The 20,802-nt window shown below is 39.3% G+C and overlaps 1 protein-coding gene and 2 long non-coding RNA genes across 3 annotated transcripts; all 3 read left to right on the top strand.

Annotated features, from left to right (window-relative positions):
- The first annotated feature begins 46 nt into the window (after positions 1-46).
- On the top strand, positions 47-2,902 carry LOC145791665 (uncharacterized). Its single transcript, XM_082872065.1, has 3 exons — positions 47-623; positions 849-1,752; positions 2,467-2,902. The coding sequence occupies exons 1-3, from the start codon at positions 47-49 to the stop codon at positions 2,900-2,902; spliced, it is 1,917 nt and encodes a 638-aa protein (XP_082728191.1).
- A 14,153-nt stretch (positions 2,903-17,055) lies between these two features.
- On the top strand, positions 17,056-18,116 carry LOC145790845 (uncharacterized). Its single transcript, XR_014330106.1, has 2 exons — positions 17,056-17,404; positions 17,516-18,116. It is a non-coding gene; the product is annotated as an uncharacterized LOC145790845 (long non-coding RNA).
- Positions 18,117-18,977: 861 nt separating this feature from the next.
- Positions 18,978-20,430, top strand: LOC145790846 (uncharacterized). The gene is made up of 2 exons (XR_014330107.1): positions 18,978-19,689; positions 20,102-20,430. It is a non-coding gene; the product is annotated as an uncharacterized LOC145790846 (long non-coding RNA).
- The last annotated feature ends 372 nt before the right edge of the window (positions 20,431-20,802 follow it).

A 20,802-nucleotide genomic window follows, 5' to 3' on the forward strand; every position in this document is an offset into this window, starting at 1 on the left:
GATCACGTCGTTCACAACCCCCAGAGGCTTATATTGCTACAAAGTCATGTCGTTCGGACTAAAGAACGCCGGGGCGACTTTTCAACGGATGGTGACAAAGATGTTCGCTCCAATGCTGGGCCGCACCATGGAGGCCTACATCGACGATATGGTGGTGAAAAGTAAGGAGAAAGCTCAGCACCTCTCCGACCTAGCAGAGATGTTTGCTATACTTAAACGCCACAAGCTTCATTTGAATGCTTCCAAATGCGCCTTCGGAGTCGGCACCGGGAAGTTTTTGGGTTTTCTGGTCACAAATCGAGGGATTGAAGCTGACCCATCACAGATTAAGGCTATACAAGACCTGGAGCGTCCTAACTCCACGAAGGACGTGCAACATCTTGCCGGGATGGCAGCCGCGTTGAACAGATTTATCAGCCGGTCTTCTGATCGTTGCAGGCCCTTCTTTAAAACTTTGAAGTCCAAGTTCTTCTGGGATGACGAGTGCGACCGCGCACTAGCAGACCTGAAAGCATATCTCTCCTCAGCCCCTATTTTGGTCACACCTCAGCCGGGCGAAGAGTTGTACCTCTACTTGGCTGTCTCTCAACACGCAGTCAGCGCGGTATTGGTTCGTGCTGAAGGCATCCAGCACCTACCGATCTTCTATGTAAGCAAGACTCTGCTCCCAGCCGAAACGAGATATCTTCCCTTGGAAAAATTGGCGCTGGCCCTAATGATGGCGTCAAGAAAGCTGACACACTATTTTCATGCCCATACAATAGTTGTGTTAACCGAGTTCCCGCTCAAAGTGTTTTTTGAAAAGGCAGACTTCATTGGGAGAATTTTGAAATGGGCCGTGGAATTAGGGCAATATAACATCAAGTTCCGACCGCGCACTGCAATCAAGGCTCAAGCACTTGCTGACTTTGTGGCGGAACTTGCCCCTGGGATGCATCCAGTCTGCCCAATTGATTTGCTTGGTGCGGATTTAGCACAACCCATGGTTCTGGCAACAAAAACAAGTGTTGGTGCGCAAGAGGAGGAAGGGCAAAGAGCGACCGAACCAGCGAAGACGAATAACTCGACGAAGGAGGAAGTCAACCATGATGAGGGAAGAGACCAGAATGAGCCAACCCGAGACTTGGATTTGAAGAGTTCCCAAAACCCTTCTGATTGCTGGAGGCTGTTTGTTGGCGAGATGTGGAAACTCTTCGTCGATGGGGCATCCAACAGACATGGGGCCGGGCTGGGTATCGTGCTGACTTCACCGAACGGAATGATCATTGAACAAGCAATTACGCTCGGTTTCCCGGCGTCCAACAACGAGGCGAAATACGAAGCCCTCATTGCCGGGCTACGAAGCGAACTAAGAATGAAAGCGTCGACCCTGATGGTGTTCAGCGATTCCAAGCTGGTGGTCAATCAAGTCTCAGGGGAGTACGAGGCCAGAGATGAAAGAATGGCCAAGTATCAGGCGCTGGTGCGTGCAGAGATCAAAAAGTTCAATGCCATAAGGGCAGAGCAGATCAACCGCGAAGGAAATAACACGGCTGATGAGTTGGCCGGGCTCACTTCTACTCAGACATTTTTTCCCAACCCCTTAATGATAGAATTTTTACTGCGGCCAAGTATAGAAGAACCGGAGGTGGCCGAGGTACTTTGCACCGACTTGGGCCCTTCTTGGATGGATCCTATCATCGCCTTCCTGAAAGATGGAATTATACCAGAAGAAAAGAAGGCGGCACACAAGATCCGGGCAAAGTCAGAGCGGTTTTGGCTCTCCCCGTCCGGGGCCTTGTACAAGAAATCTTTCACCGGGCCGTATTTGAAATGTGTCCACCCCACCAAGGTGGAGGCTTTCCTCTATGAGATACACGAGGGCATCTGTGGCAGCCATACTGGGGGCAGATCCTTGGCTTACTGAGCAATTTCTCAGGGTTATTGGTGGCCGCGCATGCAGGCAGATGCGCAAAAATATGTTCGCAGGTGTGAGAAGTGTCAGAAGTTCACCCACCAAATCCACCAGCCGGCTAGAGATTTGCTCCCTCTCACAAGTCCTTGGCCGTTCGCGCTTTGGGGGTTGGATATTGTTGGGCCACTCCCAGCTGCACCGAGCAATCGCAAGTTCTTCATCGCCGCCACCGACTATTTCACCAAGTGGGTTAAGGCCGAGCCACTAGCGACCATAAGGGAAAAGGACGTGAAGAAGTTTGTATGGAAAAACGTCATTACCCGTTTTGGTATACCCAAGGCCCTCATCTCGGATAATGGCACTCAATTTGATGGTAAACTCTTTCGCGGATTTTGCGAAGAGTTGAAGATCGAGTTCTACAATTCGACGCCGGCCTATCCTCAGTCAAATGGTCAAGCAGAGGCCTCAAACAAGACCATCCTGGACGGGCTGAAGAAGCGGATTGAGAAGGCTAAGGGCAAGTGGGCTGAAGAACTCCCTAATGTGCTCTGGGCATACCGCACTACACCAAGGCGGTCAACCGGGGAAACACCATTTGCTTTGGCCTATGGCATGGAGGCCATCATCCCATTGGAAATTGGCATGCCAACCATCCGCTCTGAAAGTTTCCAACCAGATCTGAATAATGAAGCGGTGGCATTGGAGTTGGACCTTGCTGAAGAAAGGAGGGAGCGAGTATTGATCCACATAACGGCCTATCAACAAGAACTCTCCAAAAAGTACAACAAGGCTGTGCACCCCAGGCTGTTCAAGATTGGGGACTGGGTATTAAGAAAGGTGCTTGGCAACACAGTGGTCCCTGGCGAAGGAAAGCTCGGTGCAAATTGGGAAGGACCATACAAGGTGATTGGTCTTGCTAGTAAAGGGGCATACCATCTGGAAGATTTAGATGGCAAGGCTGTCCCCAGGCCATGGAATACGGCCAACCTTAAGGTCTTTTACTTTTAAGATGTAATTTGCTTGTGTTAGCTTTTCTAGACCTTTAGCCTTTTGGCACTTAATGTAAAAGATAGCAATGCTTTTGTAATGAAAAATGGCCCTCTTGTTGTTTGGTATTACATCTTTGTACAATGAATTCACAAGGACGCAAAGCAATTATGGATGCCAGGGGCAAGGAGACCGACTTGAATGGGACCGGACTGATTTCCACTCACCGGAATGGAAGCAGACCGCACAAATAGTTGGTGCATTGTCCAACGATATAATTGGCGTATGGACCAATTCGCATTAGGGCAAAGCTGGTTTTGCTCGCCCTGTTGAAATGTTGGCGTCATGACCAACTCAACTGAAACATTGGTGTTTTGCCCAATGTAAGGGCCGAGCTGATGTTGCTCGGCCCGGTTGGCATATTGGTGTCTTGTCCAATATGGAAAACGAGCGGAGTTTGCTCGGCAGGATTCGCAATGTTAGAGTTTTGTCCAACCGATAAAAAGTCGAGCTGACTTTGCTCGGCGGAAAAGAAATGTTGGCGATCTACCCAACTGAAAGGGCGAGCTGGTTTTTGCTCGGTCACATTAAAGTACTGGAATTTTATAAAGTTTGAAAACCCGTCAAGGCCGAGCTGATTTTGCTCGGCCGCATTCATGAGCCCTTAATTTCGAGCCGAGCATATTTTGCTTGGCATTTTAAAAGGTGCATTTGAAATTCCAAAGGAGCCGAGCTGCTAGTTGAAGTTTGAACACATTTATGGAAATTTTGCACGTCGAAGCCAAAAAGCAATAGAAGTTAAACGGGCAAAAAGTTCAAATTTAATTGATTAACGAAATTGCGTTACAATGGTGGGGCCCTAGCCCGGTTACATTAAACAAAGAAAGACAAGAGACGAAAATAAAGCAGGAAATATGAGGCATTTCAGTCCAACTCCAAATCAACCGTCTGCTCGGCGACCTCCAGAGTCTACTCGGCCACCTCCGAGCTATGCTCGAGCAGGCCGCCTTCCAACCCATCATCTGCGTCCTCCACCGCGACAACCTCTCGATCGGCTACTTGATCTTCAGCATCCTGAGACGCTTCAGGGGAAGTTTGCTCGCTTTGTTGCGCGGCGGCGGCTTCTTCCACGGCTTCCTTTTTGGCCTCTTCTATGAGCCTCTTCTGCGCGGCGCTCGCATAGGCCTGCATATAGTGCGGTATAAAGGCCGCAGGCGGATATAGGAACATGTCAGCATCCTGAACAAGGCCAACTTTCTCCACGGCGGCTTTCCAACCGCACTGGAAAAAGATGTCCTTGGTCGCCTGCACCTGCCGTTCATACGTTCTTTCGCCTTGAGCATAGCCCCTGTCTTCGGCGTCGCTGACCGCCTTATCTCTCTCCTCTTTATGGGCATCGCACAGCTTCCTCAGCTCGGCGAGATACCGGGCTTTGGTCGACTTCACGGCACGCTGTTTGTCCGTTTCAGCTCGGTCAACCTTTTGGCTCAGGTTATCTCGTTCGGCCTCAACCGCTTCCTGCGCGGCCTTAAGCTTCGCTATCTCGGCCTTTTGGGCCTTGTTCTCAGCTATTGCATCCCGCAGGCTCTGCCGCACTTTGATCATTCGGTCGTGGGCCAAATAATTCTTTTGCGCGGCCTGAAAACAAGTGGGAGATCGTGAGTATTCGAGAAACCAAGCAGAAACCGAGCAAACAGTTTGACGCAAAGGATTGAGAACTTACCAGCACTATGGGATTCACTGCCGAGCGAAGGACCTTGAGGTCGGAAAGCTCGTCGTGTTTTTTTATATCAGCGGGCAAGATCAACCCCTTGGTCAAATTGAAACCATGCGAGTAGTCTTGTCCGTGTAGACAGAGTCTTCAGCAGAAACTGCTCGGCCCTGGTATTTGAACTCGGGCGCCCAGACCGGGGGGGTGGCTAGGCCTTTGGATTTGCCGGTCTGTGGTTGCTCGGTCTGGTCCCTGAGCTCGGTGGAGACACGATCGGTAGAGTCTTCATCTGCCAGACGAGGCCCAATTTGCTCGTTCCTCGGCCGCTTCTTGGACCGATCAGCCGGTTGCTCGCTGGCAAGCGCCAGTACTGCCCCTTCTTGTTGCCCGGCGGGTGTGGAGGATGTCCCCCCGGTTGCCTCTAGTTTTTGGGACTCGTCTTCTTCCCCGGTGATCATGGACTTGATGGCCCTGATTTTCGCCATTTCTTGCTCGGCGGTGAGTGGAATAAGCCTGATCGATGGTAGGTTTGGATCCGGTTCTGGGGTTGGCGCACGCAGAAAATCGGTAACCCTGCTCTTGCGCGGCGCGGTGTAGTGGTAGGTCTGTTCGAAGCCGAGCAGTTTCGCAGCCTCCCTCTCCCCGGCAGGATGGCACAGCAGGGCTCTGATGGCCTCTTGGTTGGCCTGGTAGTAGTCTGCTGCTAGGTGCTTATCTGCAAAAAGAAGACAAGTGTTAGATCGGCATGGAAAGTAATTGATGCATAAAGAAAATAGCACGGTCAGCCGAGCGACTCACCGGCACTGCCAAAGTCCTTTCTAATATACCATCCCGGTATGGGTGCCTCGGTGTCCTCATAGCGACCGGACACCCACAAGAAGTCGTCGTCATTGGTCTCCTTGTCCGGGTTTCCCTCTATTAGCTTTGCTCGGCCCTTCTTGACTTTGAGGTACCAGCAAAGCCCACTCTTGTTTATACTTAGACTATATTGATGGAAAATTTCAGCCAGACCGAGATTGAGACCGAGCATCCGGTTCAGAGGAGCCCTCCATCTACTATTGATACGACGGTGAAGGGGCACCGGTCTAGATCCCCCCAAGGGGTGTCTCCATTTTTGGCGAGCTCTAAGACGACGTCATCTGGGATGTTGTACTCCCTACGAAACTCGACCATCGCACCGGGCAAGCTCACCATGAATCGGTACTTGCCCATCTATCTCGGTTTTATTTGGTGAACTAACTTGTACCTCGGACAAAAATGTTTGGTGTAATTGCTCGGTCTTTGAGCTCTACCCGTAATGGTTCTTGACTGAACTGATCGGTCCTAGTTTGTTCTGTATTGTTAAAAAATGAGGCCAGGGGTTAGCGCGGCATAAAATCCACGGCTCCTATTGGAAATAGCTCGGTGAAGGATTTTTGGTGTTTTACCGGCCTGACCCCTATCGTGGCTAGACTACTTGGTCGATTTCCTAGCTCGGTTCATTCCTATTTACAGATCTAATGGAGTATTCAGCTCGGTTAGGCTTTGAAGTGGAGACCTCAAGTTACAGCTCGGTGCGTTCCTATTTACCAATCTAATTAAAGTATTCAGCTCGGTTGCGACCTCGGTAAGAAGCCACAAACCAGTTTTGGCTCGGCTATAGCTCTACCTATGGATCTAAATGAGCGTTTAGCTCGGTTCTACCCAGATTTAAACTGTTCATCCCAGAAGTGGGGCGAACTCGTTTGAACCAAGGAGGAAGAGGGGTCTCACAGGCCCCTTCCATTCTCAAAGTTCCCATTTGCCCTAGGGTGTGCAGGTTCTAAGCAAAGAAAGGGGGCACTGGTGGTCACAAACAAAAAAAAAACACGAAGAACATGTATAAAAAATTTTGAGAAATAGAAATAGAAAATGCAAGGGAGGGTAGTGTAACTTACCAGGGGGACAGATGCGAGGGTGAACGCAACCTCGAGAGCTCGATCGCGGCCTTCGAAAGGATCCGAAATGGAGGATGTAGCACAGAGACAGTAATGGCAGTGGTCTTGGGGGTTCGAAGGTTTGAGAGGTTTAGGGTTTGTGTGGAAGAGGAGGTGAAAAGTGAAGGGTTGTAGGCCCTTCGTTGGAATACAAAAGAGGGGGGAAGGAACCCCAAACGGCTGCGCCATTTGAATTCTGGGCGTGCAGAACAGCTGGTTGCACGACCCAATGGCGTGAAGCTACATGGCACTGGAAACGCGGCTGTCAGTACGGCTGTACGACCTTTGATGAGACTGCGGAGGAAATGGCCGACCAAACAGGATAGCTCGGCGATAGATGTGCCCCCAATCATGCTCGGCTTGGTGATAGCGAAACTCATCCGTTAGCTCGGTCACGATGGTAACCCCAATCACGACTAGAACGGATGGGGTTAGGGGGCAATTGAGAGGGGAGATTTGTGCGTTAGTACGGCCGATCATGACGAACCACACACCGCCGAGCAGATTCCTCTCTTGCTCGGCCCAGCGGCCTGACTTGCACGGCCGGAGAGGTCGACTGGCCAGACACGAACCGATGCCTGGCCGAACTATAACGCGGCCGAGCGCGCAGTAGTGTCTGATGACCAAGCTAAGAGCAACCTGGGCTAGACTATGGACGCGGTTAGGGCCGGCGCGCTTCTGACCGACCAGCCGAGATAAGTGGGCTTCGTGTGACCGAGAATAAAGGTAGGACAGGTGGAGGCCGGCATACCTCACAACCGGTTAGCCTAATGAACCGGTCAATATCAGCTCGGCCATGAGTATCGCCCTTTGGCTTCTTCGCAAGGGACAGTCCGGCGATGCATAGCTCGGTTGTGTGCATGTGATGGCAACTCTCCACAAGTGATAGGCCGGTCGTGGTATTCTGGTCAAGTGTGCCACCTGGGCCAATGGCATGAGGGATAGAGGAAATCTGCTCCAAGCATACGCCAATACCGTTGGACAGTTCTGCGTGTACTGGTGGGAGGACTAAGCCTTTACACGCGTAAGGTGGTGAGAGGCGAGCACTGCCACCTGTCCTGGGAAGGACAGCAGAGGTAGTGCGCGCATAATCTTTAGGCTGCATGGCCAGCCTTGAAATATGGAGGAGAACGAACATTAGAGGTATGCAACTTCTTTCCCAAAGAGAATACTCTCTCTCTATCAGTCTTCTTCTTCCTCAAGTGGACTGACTTGATCGTCGAAGGGTCTATCCGGCACACCACCGCCGGGCAGCTCACCGTTTCTGTGTTGCTAGGTAGACGCCGTCAAGAGAAGCTTGGAGTACAAGGAGTACGGAAAGCAGAGGATATTTCGCCCCCGTACAAGGTCCATTTACAAATAACATTTCATCCTTGGATGAAATGATGAATAATTAAATATACATATTCCCTCTCATTATACAACAATGACATTTACATACAAATAAAAGAAATGCCCTTAGGCTTACAATAAAAGAGAGGACACTACTCTTTACAAAAAAAAAATAGCACTCGGCCAAACAACAAATGAAGCAGTACAATTCATCACTACATTACACTTATGAAATGGTAAAACCCATTGTTTGATCTTTAAATCTGAAAAGCATTCCCTGTACACATGTACAAACAGGGGGTGAGCAAAGCCCACCGAACAATCTCATATTAAAACATTAAAAGATATGCGGGGATAAAGATACTTATACACATACGTGAAATCATATCATGCCAAAACCATATGATTTTATTACATAATCTCTTAAATCCAAGGCTTACATATTCATATGCCACTAAGACCAATCTTATTCCATTTTCCTTCAATTCATTTCCAGTTCATATATGCTACTCAATTCATGAGTTAAATTCTTTATCTTACAACAACCAAAATAAGACTATAACTCAATGGTTTTCCAACTATGCAAAACACACATAAACACTTTAATCTTGCCATTTTACGGATATTTCGTCCGAAGGCATCGGCACCCATTTATATATGAAATTTTGGGTCTTTCACCCAGGACACTCTGGCCAACTTGCTTTAAAATGAAGTCCATCCCCTTTCTCCTCCCAAACAAATATACATTTGTAATGTATTTATAAACATAATCACATATGGAGTACATCCCATTTCTCCTCCCAATAGACATACATATACAATGTATTTATAACATAGTCATATATGGAGTACATCCCCTTTCTCCTCCCAATAAATATACATATACAATGTATTTATAACATGGTCATATACAATGACACCAACAATGGATTAGCATTAAATTGCCTAATCATCATGTAATTTCTACAGCAATCATAGCTATCCTCCACCGATAGCCCAATACAATTATTTCTAAAGAGATGTTCAATCTCAAAATAAATATTTTATTCAAAACTTACATAGGTGAGATATTACATATTCAATATCACCATTTATAACCACAACCTTCAAATTTTACATTTTCAATGTTTATTCTAATTATTTATGCAAAATAATGATTTAATCAAAATTATGGCAAAATCCCCCTCTTTCTAAATATCAACCCAATTCACCAAAATCAACTATTTTGGCACAACATGTTCATATATTCAAGCCCCATACTCATTTACCTCATATTCATCAAAATCCCTCTTTACATTTCACACCCAATTCCTAAATTTGTCCAAACCACAACAAAATCTCATCATTTACACACAATAGCAAATAACTAAGCTAAAAATCATATTAAAGTATAGAAAATTCCTATTTATTAAATATTACCATTTCCATCATACTCTGTCAAAAGTTATGGTATAATCTTAATAACACACTTTTAATCATAATGGATATAACCTTTAACCAAAACTAATTTAATCCATTAAATTATTAAGTTTATTATATTCCAAAATTTTCAAATTAATAATACCAAACCTAACTTCACATTCATCATCCCTCAAACATAACTATATTTCAACTTAACCATTTTTCATACCAAGCTATTTAAAAATGTAATATTTTTACCAAATTCTCTACCAATAACAATTTCACAGATTTTTGTAAAATTACTTAACCAACATGATATTTACATCAAAAATTATGAAATATGCCCAATAGTAACATCTTCAAGGTTATGAGTTTGAAAGTCCACATTTCACATTTTTATTTTCATAAAAATGAACACAACTTAATCATCAACATATCATCTTTTATAAAATATCATGAATATAATACTTTTAGAGTTTTTAATCTCAAAACAACTCTATGATTCATACTTAAGCATTTACTCCATATTCCTCAACATTAATTTATTTTTCTCAAAAATAAATTCCAAATCAAGGATAAAAAAAAATTTTAATTTTATATTTCTCAAAATAAATCATCTAATCATAATATGATGTAGACACAATCCATACAACTGTTAAATTCTATTTTCAGATTTCTTTTACAAAATTAACAACACAAAATGATTTTCTTAAAATTAATATTAAAATACCAACATTCTTAACATTTTAACATAATTTTCTTTCAAAAATTACCAAACAAAATATATCTATATGCAATACCTCTTATAATGATATATTTTTTCAAAATAACCTTAACATAGCTTTAATATAAAAATATGAAGAAAGTCTCTACCTCAAATAATAAAAGAAGAGCAGATCTAGAAGGCAAATCTTCCCGATCATGAACCCAAGATTACCATTGCGAAGATCACGATGAGCTCTCTAATTTTTATTTACAACACTTTTATAAAATCACACTCTAAAAACTCTCTCTAAAATTAAAATTTAAGTCAACAATAGAAGAAGAGAAAGGGACCAAGAGAGAGAGAACAGGAACTCTCTACTCCACCCGCCAAATAAAATGTATAAAGAGCCGCCAAATGAAATGTATATAGAAAGAAAATGAAAAGATAAAACCAACCCACGACGCTGCCATGCTCATTATAGTGTTGGATTGGATAGATGAAAAGTGTATACTGTATGTTGGATTGGATACATGAAAAGTGTATACTGTATATACAACTGGGTGGTAATTGGGCCCACGTTTTTGTTCAAACCAGCACATGGTTTTGTGTTGGGGAATGTTGTGAGATGGTGCCAGCCATTGTAGCTAAAGTGGGTAATGACATCATCTATGTTGATTTCTTGCCTTTGGTGGTGAGTTGCTTTGCCTTGTCATGGCTTTTCTGCCCTGGCAAGCTTGCTTGCTGAGTTCGGTTTTTTGGGCGTGAGCTCAAGGCGTGAGCTTCAGTGACTTTTGCGCACATCGGGCAGTGCGTCCCCTTAGTTTTTTCAAAAATATAATTTTTGTAATATTTTAAAATTTTATAATATAAATTATAAAATTATATAATTTTTCTCAATACAAAGTATAATAATTTTATATATCACAAAATATAATATTTTGTTCACTACGAAATATACACATTTTTATTCTTTATAAAATATATAATTTTTCACCATATGGTACACATCAACTATTAAATATTTATTATAATTCTTATATAATAAATAATAACAACTCTCAAGGTGGTTACTACTAATCACATAATTAAAAAGAACCAAACAGTTAAACATGAGTCACTAAACAAACTCATCCATAAGCCAAACATGATCCAATTATATACCAAAATAGACCTAACAAATTTATCCAAATCATGATCTAAACATTCAAAATTAAATAACAAAATTCTGCTATAAATTAAACTGAACACCAATCAATATGTGAATTTTCATAATTTTCTGAGATCAGAAACTATTTTAAAAAATACAAAACCGAACTGTTTTTGCACAGAATTTACACAGCAGTCAAACTCGAAAATTTGCTCAATTAAATTATGCATTGTTTATTTTAAAAAAGAAAATTCTGGGTCATCACAAGGCCTGCTAAAAAAAAAATACTGATTTTTATGAAATGCTTAGTAGGCAGGGAGTTTTGTAAAGAATGAAGTATGGCATGTCCTAATTTTTGTGATAAGCAATGCTTCTAACCTCCATGGATATACTATACGGTCTCTCTACAAAGCAGTCCAAACATCAGGTGATCAGGTACTTCAACTTTTTTTTCTGTATTAGGATAAGAGATTGTTACAGAAGTTCCATCACCTTGAATGGTTAAGTGGAAAATTGTTTTGATATCTCTCTTAGGAAAGTCTTGTTCGAGTGGCCGTTTGGTGCATTGGAGAATATGGTGAAATGTTAGTCAATAATACTGGAATGCTTGGTATAGAAGAACCAATAACTGTAAGTTTACTTATGCAAATTTTGCTTAATTTGGATTTTGTTGTGGTTGATCTCCATTAAGCTGGTGGTGACATATGCTATAACTAGAAGGCATTATGCATGCAAAGTTTTCAATTTTGAGTTTTGTCGCAATACTCTTCAAAGTTTGAATTGGAATTTCTAAATGGCTAAATAACACGGTTTTGAAATGTGTAGCTTAAAATAAATTAAATTGTTTGATATAAATTAAATTGTTTGATAGTAAAATTTTCACACAACATATATATACATATATATAATAAAATTCGAATATGATTAACACATTATGTATGGACTGTCATAGGCTCATGATGCATTGAGTGGCCACCGGGTATATAGAGAACCTACCGGAGCTGAAAATCTATATACACCACCACCAAAAGATCAGGTATAAAATGTATCTTTGCATTCTAAGTAATAATAACCATGCATTAACTGTACACAGCGAAATATGATAGAGGCTAATTCCATAATTAGAAAAAAGACTAAGGATTTTTCATTGTTAGCATGAAATATGGCACACATGACTGTCTAGGCACGAGAGACTTATGGGAGAAGACAGGACTCAAATCGGGTTCCCGGTTTGGGAGTTAGAGCCGGATTTCACTCTAGGCAAACTAGTTCTTTAAAAAATTTAGAATTCGAGGTGTTAACACCCCAAAATCACCAAATTGCGACGGATTAGCACGAAACTTGGCACACACGACCGCCTTGGCATGAGAGACTTGTGGGAGAAAACGGGACTCGCATCGGGTTCCCAGTTTAGGATTTAGAGCCGGATTTCAGTTTAGACAAACTAGTTTCTTAAGAAACTTAAAATTCAAGGTGTTAAACCCCAAAATTACCAAACGGTGTCGGATTCGCATGAAACTTGGCACACACGACCGCCTTGGCATGAGAGACTTGTAGGAGAAGACGGGACTCGAATCGGGTTCTCGATTTGGGAGTTAGAGCCGAATTTCACTATAGGCAAACTAGTTCTTTAAAAAACTTAGAATTCGAGGTGTTAACACCCCAAAATCACCAAACGGTATCGGATTAGCACGAAACTTGGTACACACGACCGCCTTGGCACACACGACCGCCTTGGAACGGGAGACTTGTGGGAGAAGACGGGACTCGCATCAGGTTTCCGGTTTGGGAGTTAGAGACGGATTTCACTTTAGGTAAACTAGTTCTTTAAAAAACTTAGAATTCGAGGTATTAACGCCCCAAAATCACCAAACGGCGTCGGATTAGCATGAAACTTGGCACACACGACCGTCTTGGCATGGGAGACTTGTGGGAGAAAACGGGACTCGCATCGGGTTTCTGGTTTCGGAGTTAGACCCGGATTTCATTTTAGGTAAACTAGTTCTTTAAAAAACTTAGAATTCGAGGTGTTAACGCCCCAAAATCACCAAATAGCGTCGGATTAGAACGAAACGTGGCACACACGACCGCCTTGGCACGAGAGACTTTTGGGAGAAGACGGGACTCGCATCGGGTTCCCGGTTTGAAATTTAGAACCGGATTTCAGTCTAGACAAACTAGTTTCTTAAGAAACTTAGAATTCGAGATGTTAATGCCCCAAAATTACTAAACAGCGTCGGATTAGCATGAAACTTGGCACACACGACCGCCTTGGCACGAGAGACTTGTGAGAGAAGACGGGACTCGCATTGGGTTCCCGGTTTGGGAGTTAGAGCCGGATTTCACTATAGGCAAACTAGTTCTTTAAAAAACTTAAAATTCGAGCTGTTAACGCCCCAAAATCACCAAACGGCGTTGGATTAGCACAAAACTTGGCACAAACGACCGCCTTGGCACAGGAGACTTGTGGGAGAAGAAGGGACTCGCATCGGGTTTCTGGTTTGGGAGTTTCAGCCGGATTTCATTTTAGGTAAACTAGTTCTTTAAAAAACTTAGAATTTGAGGTGTTAATGTCCCAAAATCACCAAACAGCGTCGGATTAGCACGAAACTTGGCACACACGACCGCCTTGGCACGAGAGACTTGTAGGACAAAACGGGACTCGAATCGAGTTCCCGGTTTGGGAGTTAGAGCCGAATTTCACTTTAGGTAAACTAGTTCTTTAAAAAAAACTTATAATTCAAGGTGTTAACGCCCCAAAATCACCAAACGGCGTCGGATTAGCATGAAACTTGGCACACACGACCGCCTTGGCACGAGAGACTTATGGGAGAAGACGAGACTCAAATCGGGTTCCCGATTTGAGAGTTAGAGTCGGATTTCGGTCTAGGCACAATTATTTACTTAATTATCTTTCTAATTGTATAGTAGTTAAATTTTTATTTTTTTTTTGTAATTAACATATTAACACATAATTATATTATCATTAATTATTTTTATTTTTTTTCTAGATATTTCTAGACTAGGAGTTTGCTTCTTGTGGATTTCATGCCTGTGAAGAATGCCACTAATTTTTGTTTTTGTACCACGGAGAATGCTGATGAAAACTTTTAATTTTAATTTATGTTATTTTGAATTATAAATAACATTATGTATTTAAACATTATATATGTATTATAGAACATTATGTACTAGGTTAATTTTGTTGATGTATAGTTATGAATGCAAGAATATGTTTATTATGGAGAAATTATTATTTCTATATAGGAATTTTTATATTATTATGCAATTATTGGTTTTTTTTTAAAATTGTTTTTCATTGAATACAGGTGATTTTAATATTTTTAATTAATTTACAGCAGGTTTTTTAGTTTTTCTTCTTTTTTTTTTTTTTTTTGCAACGGTACCAAACCGTCGCAAAAAACAGTTATTTTATAATTTTTAATCAATATTGCATTTTTTGCGACGGCACCACACCGTCACAAAAAATCAAAAACCTTTTTTGCGACATAATCAATGTCGTCGCAAAAAAAAAAATTTGCGATGACAATTTCTACGGTCTCAAATAATACTTTTGGCAACGGTAAAATAGTGCCGTTGCAAAAAGGCCTCTATTTTTACACATTGTTGGCGACAATAAAATGCCGTCGCAAATAGTAACATATGCCGTCACAAAAAAAAGGCAACGGCAGCGCCCTCTAGTGTGACCTCCCGTTTGCCATTGCTAAAAGTCATTTGCCGTCGCTAAAAGTTTTTTGAGACAGCATAATAAGTATTTGCGACGGCATTTTGTCGTCGCAAAAAATTGAAATTTTTGTAATAATCACACACTAATCTCATAAATTATTAATCCTCTTCCTATTAATCTTACTAATGACGTAAAATTCAAACCTCCACACACTCCAAAAGGACCCAAAATTTTCAGCATTAAAAACCACTTTCAGGCTGTAAGTCCAGATTCAAGCCCCTGAATCTCAGTAACTAAGTGAGCCCTCAAGTCCTTCATTTTGGTCTCATTTGAGACCCAAAAAATATATCACATGTTAATAATGCTGTGAAGCTCTATTTTAAGTTCAACAAATTAATAATGCTGGCCTAAAAAGGGATCATGTTAATGGCCCAAAAATCAAATTTCAAAGCCCAAAATATGACTTCTTAAAGCACTAAGATACTGCCCATAAAAAATAAAAAGTCCCAGTGAATAAGTATCCATAAACTTGCCCACTATAGTTTAAAGCCCAACAATTATGCTTTAAAGCTGGTTGCTCCTAATGACAAATATTCATAATAAAGTCAGTTGGCCCAACGCTTCATTACCAAATTAGCTTTGATAGGCTTTTTTGGGAAGTTAAGTTTGAGTCTTTTTTAATTATTTTAATCACAAAAAATAAAATAAATTTTTTAATTTAATAAAATAAAATATTATATCTAACTTATAATTATTATATTTTTTTTTCATAAAAAAAATCAAAAAAGTTAAAAAAGCCAAAAGTCCTTTCCAAACAAGATTTTTTAATCACAAGTTAAAATAGCCAAAAAGTCAAAAAGTCAACCCACTTCCCAAACGAATCCTAAGGGGGTGGTTTGGGATATTCTAAATAAGTGTATTTTTTGACTATTTATGAAATATGAGATGAGTATAAATTGGATTTGAAGTGATATGATAGAGAGGTGATGTGACTTAAATAAGATGATGTGATTTAAATAGGATAATAACTTTTTAACTTTTTTAGTGTATACCAAACAAGACCTTAGTCTTTTAGAGCATAAATTCAAAAGTTGTTTATCTAAATAATCCAAGTTCTTAATTTAGGGTTTACTTGATTTTATCTAAGACTTGTTTCTTTCACGTTATTTTGAGAAGTTAGTTAAAAATTAATTTTTTAAGTTTTATTTATTTATTTTATTTTATTTTTTTTGAGGAATTAATTAAAAATTAATTTTTTTAATTTTTGTAAAAAAACGTACCAAAAAAAAAAGTAAGGAGAGTGATTTGATGCAAAATAAATTAAAAAGTTGATTTTGACTATTTTTTTTTACAAAAATGCTTTAGAGCTCTAATATAGGAGCTCTAATAGCTCTAATGGAAGGTAGGTCCCACCCTGATGTGATATTTGTGCCTTATTTTGTTTTATTTTTATTTTTTTTTTTTGTGCTTTGACACATTATTAGAGCTCTATATTTAGAGCTCTCTATGATTTCCTTTTTTTTTATTATTCCAAAAGAGGCCTTAATTGAGATTTCTAGGCAACTCGCTCAAATGGGCCTCAAATGTCCACCCATATAAATATTGAATTATTCAATCATTCAAAAAATTTTAATCAAAAAGGGAGCTCGGGTAATAAATTTATTTTTAAAATTTTTTTGTTCAAAAATTCAAGGATTAAAACATTGTGTTCATAAACACAATTTTTTACAAAATAGTCAAATTACCCGTTTATATATTGGGAGTGTTTGGGAAGAAATTTTTTAATTTTTTTGGTTGAAATAGTATTAAAAGATAAAATAAATTAAAATAATTAATAAGATAAAATATCACATCAAGTTTATAATAATTTTATATTTTTTCTCACAAACATTACATCAAACTATAAAAAAATCAAACTATTTTTTCAAACACAAAAATTTTAACCTCTTAAAATAGTCAAAAATTAAAATACCCTATTAAAATAACAACTTAGGTCTTGTTTGGGAATAAGTTTTTTTAGTAACTTTTTAACTTCTTAGTTAAAATATAATATAAAAAAAACTAGTATATTTAAAATTACTTTTTAATTTTTTACGAAAAGATATTCTAAAAATAAAAAAATAATAATATCTTTAACTTTTTAATATAAATTATTAATTTTTTAATTTTTTTAATAATTTTTTAATTTTTTAACTAAAATCACCACCCATACACCCACATTGTTTCCAAATCCCAAGCAAACCAAATCACTCCGTCTCTTCTCTCTCACTCTCTCACATTCACAGCCTCTTCTCTCTCCACCGCCTATCAGTCTTCTCATATCTCAAGCACTCCTCCTCCGCCGTCCGCCGCCGCTGAACATACAGCAGAATCTATCTCTCTCTCCCTCCTCAGATTTTCATCTTCATCGTCGGTAAGAACTCCTCTAATGGTGATCTCCGACGCCATGCTCATCTCTTCGTCCCCTCGGAAACCCCGCCGTTGACCGACGATCTCGCCGATCATTGAAGGCTTCAGATCTCGCCGCAGATCTTGCCACCATCGACTTCCGACGGGCGACCATACAATCCATACGCGATTCAGGTCTGTCCAACTCTTCGATCTAAAACACCTCTCTTCCATTGCCATCTCTTTCATCACTTTTCATTTTTTATGCAAAAAATAAAAGTTGAACTTCTCAAGTTGGATTTCCAGCAATACATCATCTTGTATGAAACGTTAACATTCAAGGGAGATTATTTCCTTCAAAATGGAGAATCTATACAATAGCTTGCAGGAAAGGTTTAGAAGGGAATTATGTTACCAAATTCAGTGGCTAATAGGCATTACAGGTTTTCAACCACAATAGAAGACAGAAAAGGGATAAGAAGGATTTCCAAAGACAAGTTCTGAGGAGAAGCAAATGACAAATCGAGCAGTGAACCAATGGCTGAATGATTTCCACGATTTGGCGTATGATTTGGATGGTTTAGTGGACAAGTTCAGAGAGTATATAGAAACGATAAGCTATAAGTTACACAGAAAATGGCAAGGGAGAGTTTCTCTAGATATAGACATATACATATATGTGTGTGTGTGTGTGTGAAGCATTGTCTGCATACATTAATCGATTGTTAATCGTATCTTCTACAGTAATTTTGTTACATTAAGCTTGATTATGATGATTTTTTTTATTCTTTAGTGATTATGTAAATTTCGAATATTTTTTTTTCCTCCGCTTTTGAGTAGAATTTATTATATAGACATTTATTGATGATTTACTCTTGAATTTGGACTTCACTGTTGGTTTGGTTCATTGCCTTTGTGAACTTCATCCCAATCCACGTGAAGATTCGGGATTGTGATTTGGATAATTTATTTGGGATGCTCTGTGTGTTTTCAATAGATCAGATCTGTGTGTTTTCAATAGATCAGATCTATTCAAACAGATTAAAAAAATTTGAATTGTTTTTTCCTCTCTCTCTCTCTCTCTGAACAGATAGATTCAATTTGGACAGATAAAAAAATTGTACAGATAAAAATTTGAACAGAAAATTTATACAAATAAAATTTAATAAATTTTGTATAGATAAAATTTAAAATAAAATTTGTACAGATAAACATTTGAACCAAAAATTTGTACAAATAAAAATTTCACAGATAGATATTCCAATCGATAAATTTTATTTGTACAGAATATCTGAACAGATAATGGAAATTTTTGAACAGATAGAGGAGAATTTAAATAGATAGGGAAACAAATTTGAATAGATAATCAATAAAAGCCAACAGATAAAAAAAAATCAACAGAAAATATCGAGGGGTAAAATTATAAATAAAATATCATCTAAAATTAATAAAAAGACTTCTCACCAAACTATTTTACAAATAATAGATCTTTCACTAACAAAAAAATATCTATTGCATCTAATGCTTTTATGCCTTCCTTGCCTTAGACTTTTCAACAATTAACCTAAGGGCACTCGGTCCAAAACTCCATATTTTCAATTTTATTTGATCAAAAGTCTAAGCGTCGAAACACTTTGTCTAAAAGTACAAACTCTTACCAAAACACCGTTCGTTATATATAGCATATTCACGAGTCCAAACATTTAGACAAAATCTTACCAAAACACCGTTCATTATATATAGCATATTCACGAGTCCAAACCTTAATGTTGTGTTTGGTTGAGAGATTGGAGGAGGGATTTGGAAAGGAATATGGAAAATGTAGGTGAAATGTGAAAAAAGTATACCTACATTTCACATAGTTTCACACACTTTTTTCCGTTTCCTTTCCAAATCCCTCCCCAAATCCCCCGACCAAACAAAGCATAAATCAATCTCTCTCTCTATCTCACCTCAATGTACGTCACCGCCCATCAGCAGTGGCTCCGACAACAATTCAACGTGACGAGGTGAGGCAATAAGCTAGTTGGGCAGAGCCATCAACGATTTGTAAACAGCATTTGAAATTTATTATCGCCGTTGACAATCTCCGTCGCCATCCAGATCTACAAACAGTAGAGGGATCTCAGATCAACCCATCCAAATTTACAACTGAAAGTCTCCTCCTCCGTAGCTTCGGCGACACCACCGCAGCACCGTCTTCCCGCTTCCCCTCCGCCTCACATCTTCTCGTCAACATATCACCACCATCGAACTCAACTACCACTGCAATTAGATCGCAACCACTGCGACACCATCTAGATCTCTCTCTATTTATCTCTCTCTGGGACAATCGTTAATCCAGATCAGCAACCAACAATCTCCTCCTTCGTGGCTTCGACGACGGTTTACCTGCTAAGAACTGGTTTTCAATCAAAGCTGTTCTCGATCTTCAACGCCTCAATAATGCTTTCCGACACTTTTCCGATTCTAGACCCAAGGTCTTGTTGATTTCTTTACTAGTAATTTTGTTGCAATGACGTGTATGAATTTTTTTTTTTCTTTTTTTTTTCATTTACTGCAATTTGATTTCAAATGGATTTTGATTGTGTAGCTAAGCTTTAATTTTATTGCATTTTGAATTGATTTGTAATGTTTGTTTGACTTTGTGAATTTATTGTGCTATTTAGCATTTGTGAACTATCGAATGCTTCGTGAAATTGTGATGCAGTTTGACAAGAGTATATTGAATTTGGTTGTGTTTGACCATTGAAGATCAAATTTTGCAGTTTCCGCAATGATTTTTGATAGATAAAAAATTAAACACAAATATAGCAATTTTTGTATTGATTTACTGAGTATTCGAATATCTGATTTATTGAGTATTTGATTTATAGGGTATTTTATTTTCAGGTGAAGCTTTTAAGATCTGCAACTATTTTTGGGATTATTCTATTCAGAGATCAAAATTCCAAGTACTATACCAAAACAAACAAGTAGTCTACACTATTGTTGTTGATGAAGATGAAGAAGATAATAATCTGTTGAATGTGTTAGATTTGTTTTATTTTTATTATTTTTTTAGTTTGAGCTCAAATCTGTTAGATCTTTTGAATATATGTGTTAGATCTGGTGTATAGATGTGTTGTTGATGATGATGTTGATGCTGATAAACATACATATGATTTGTTCAATTGAACAGATCTCTATTTTTTTTAAAAAAAAAAATTAGTTGTTGATTATTATTTTTGTAGTTGTTGATGATGATGAAATAGGACAAAATTTGAACAGATAAGTGAGATCTGGTTCAAAATTTGAATAGATAATAATAGTTTTTGAATTTTTGTGTAATATTTAAGTGTTTGTGGTAGATAATTCCAACATATAGAAAAATTAGTTTGTGAATTTCAAACAATGGGCTTCTAAATTTGAGTAATAGATAAGAAATTGTTATTTTACCAGATAAGAAAAATTAAATAGATAAATAGAATTCAAGAAAAAATTAAACAAATATATAGAATTTAAGGAGGGGAATTGAATAGATAAGGGGAAAATTGAAAAGATAGATATAAATTTAAACAAAAAATTTGGACATTTGAACAGATAGTCAATGA

This window comes from Camellia sinensis, chromosome 5, assembly GCF_055761805.1.
Source record: "Camellia sinensis isolate YWXY chromosome 5, ASM5576180v1, whole genome shotgun sequence".
NCBI lineage: Eukaryota > Viridiplantae > Streptophyta > Magnoliopsida > Ericales > Theaceae > Camellia > Camellia sinensis.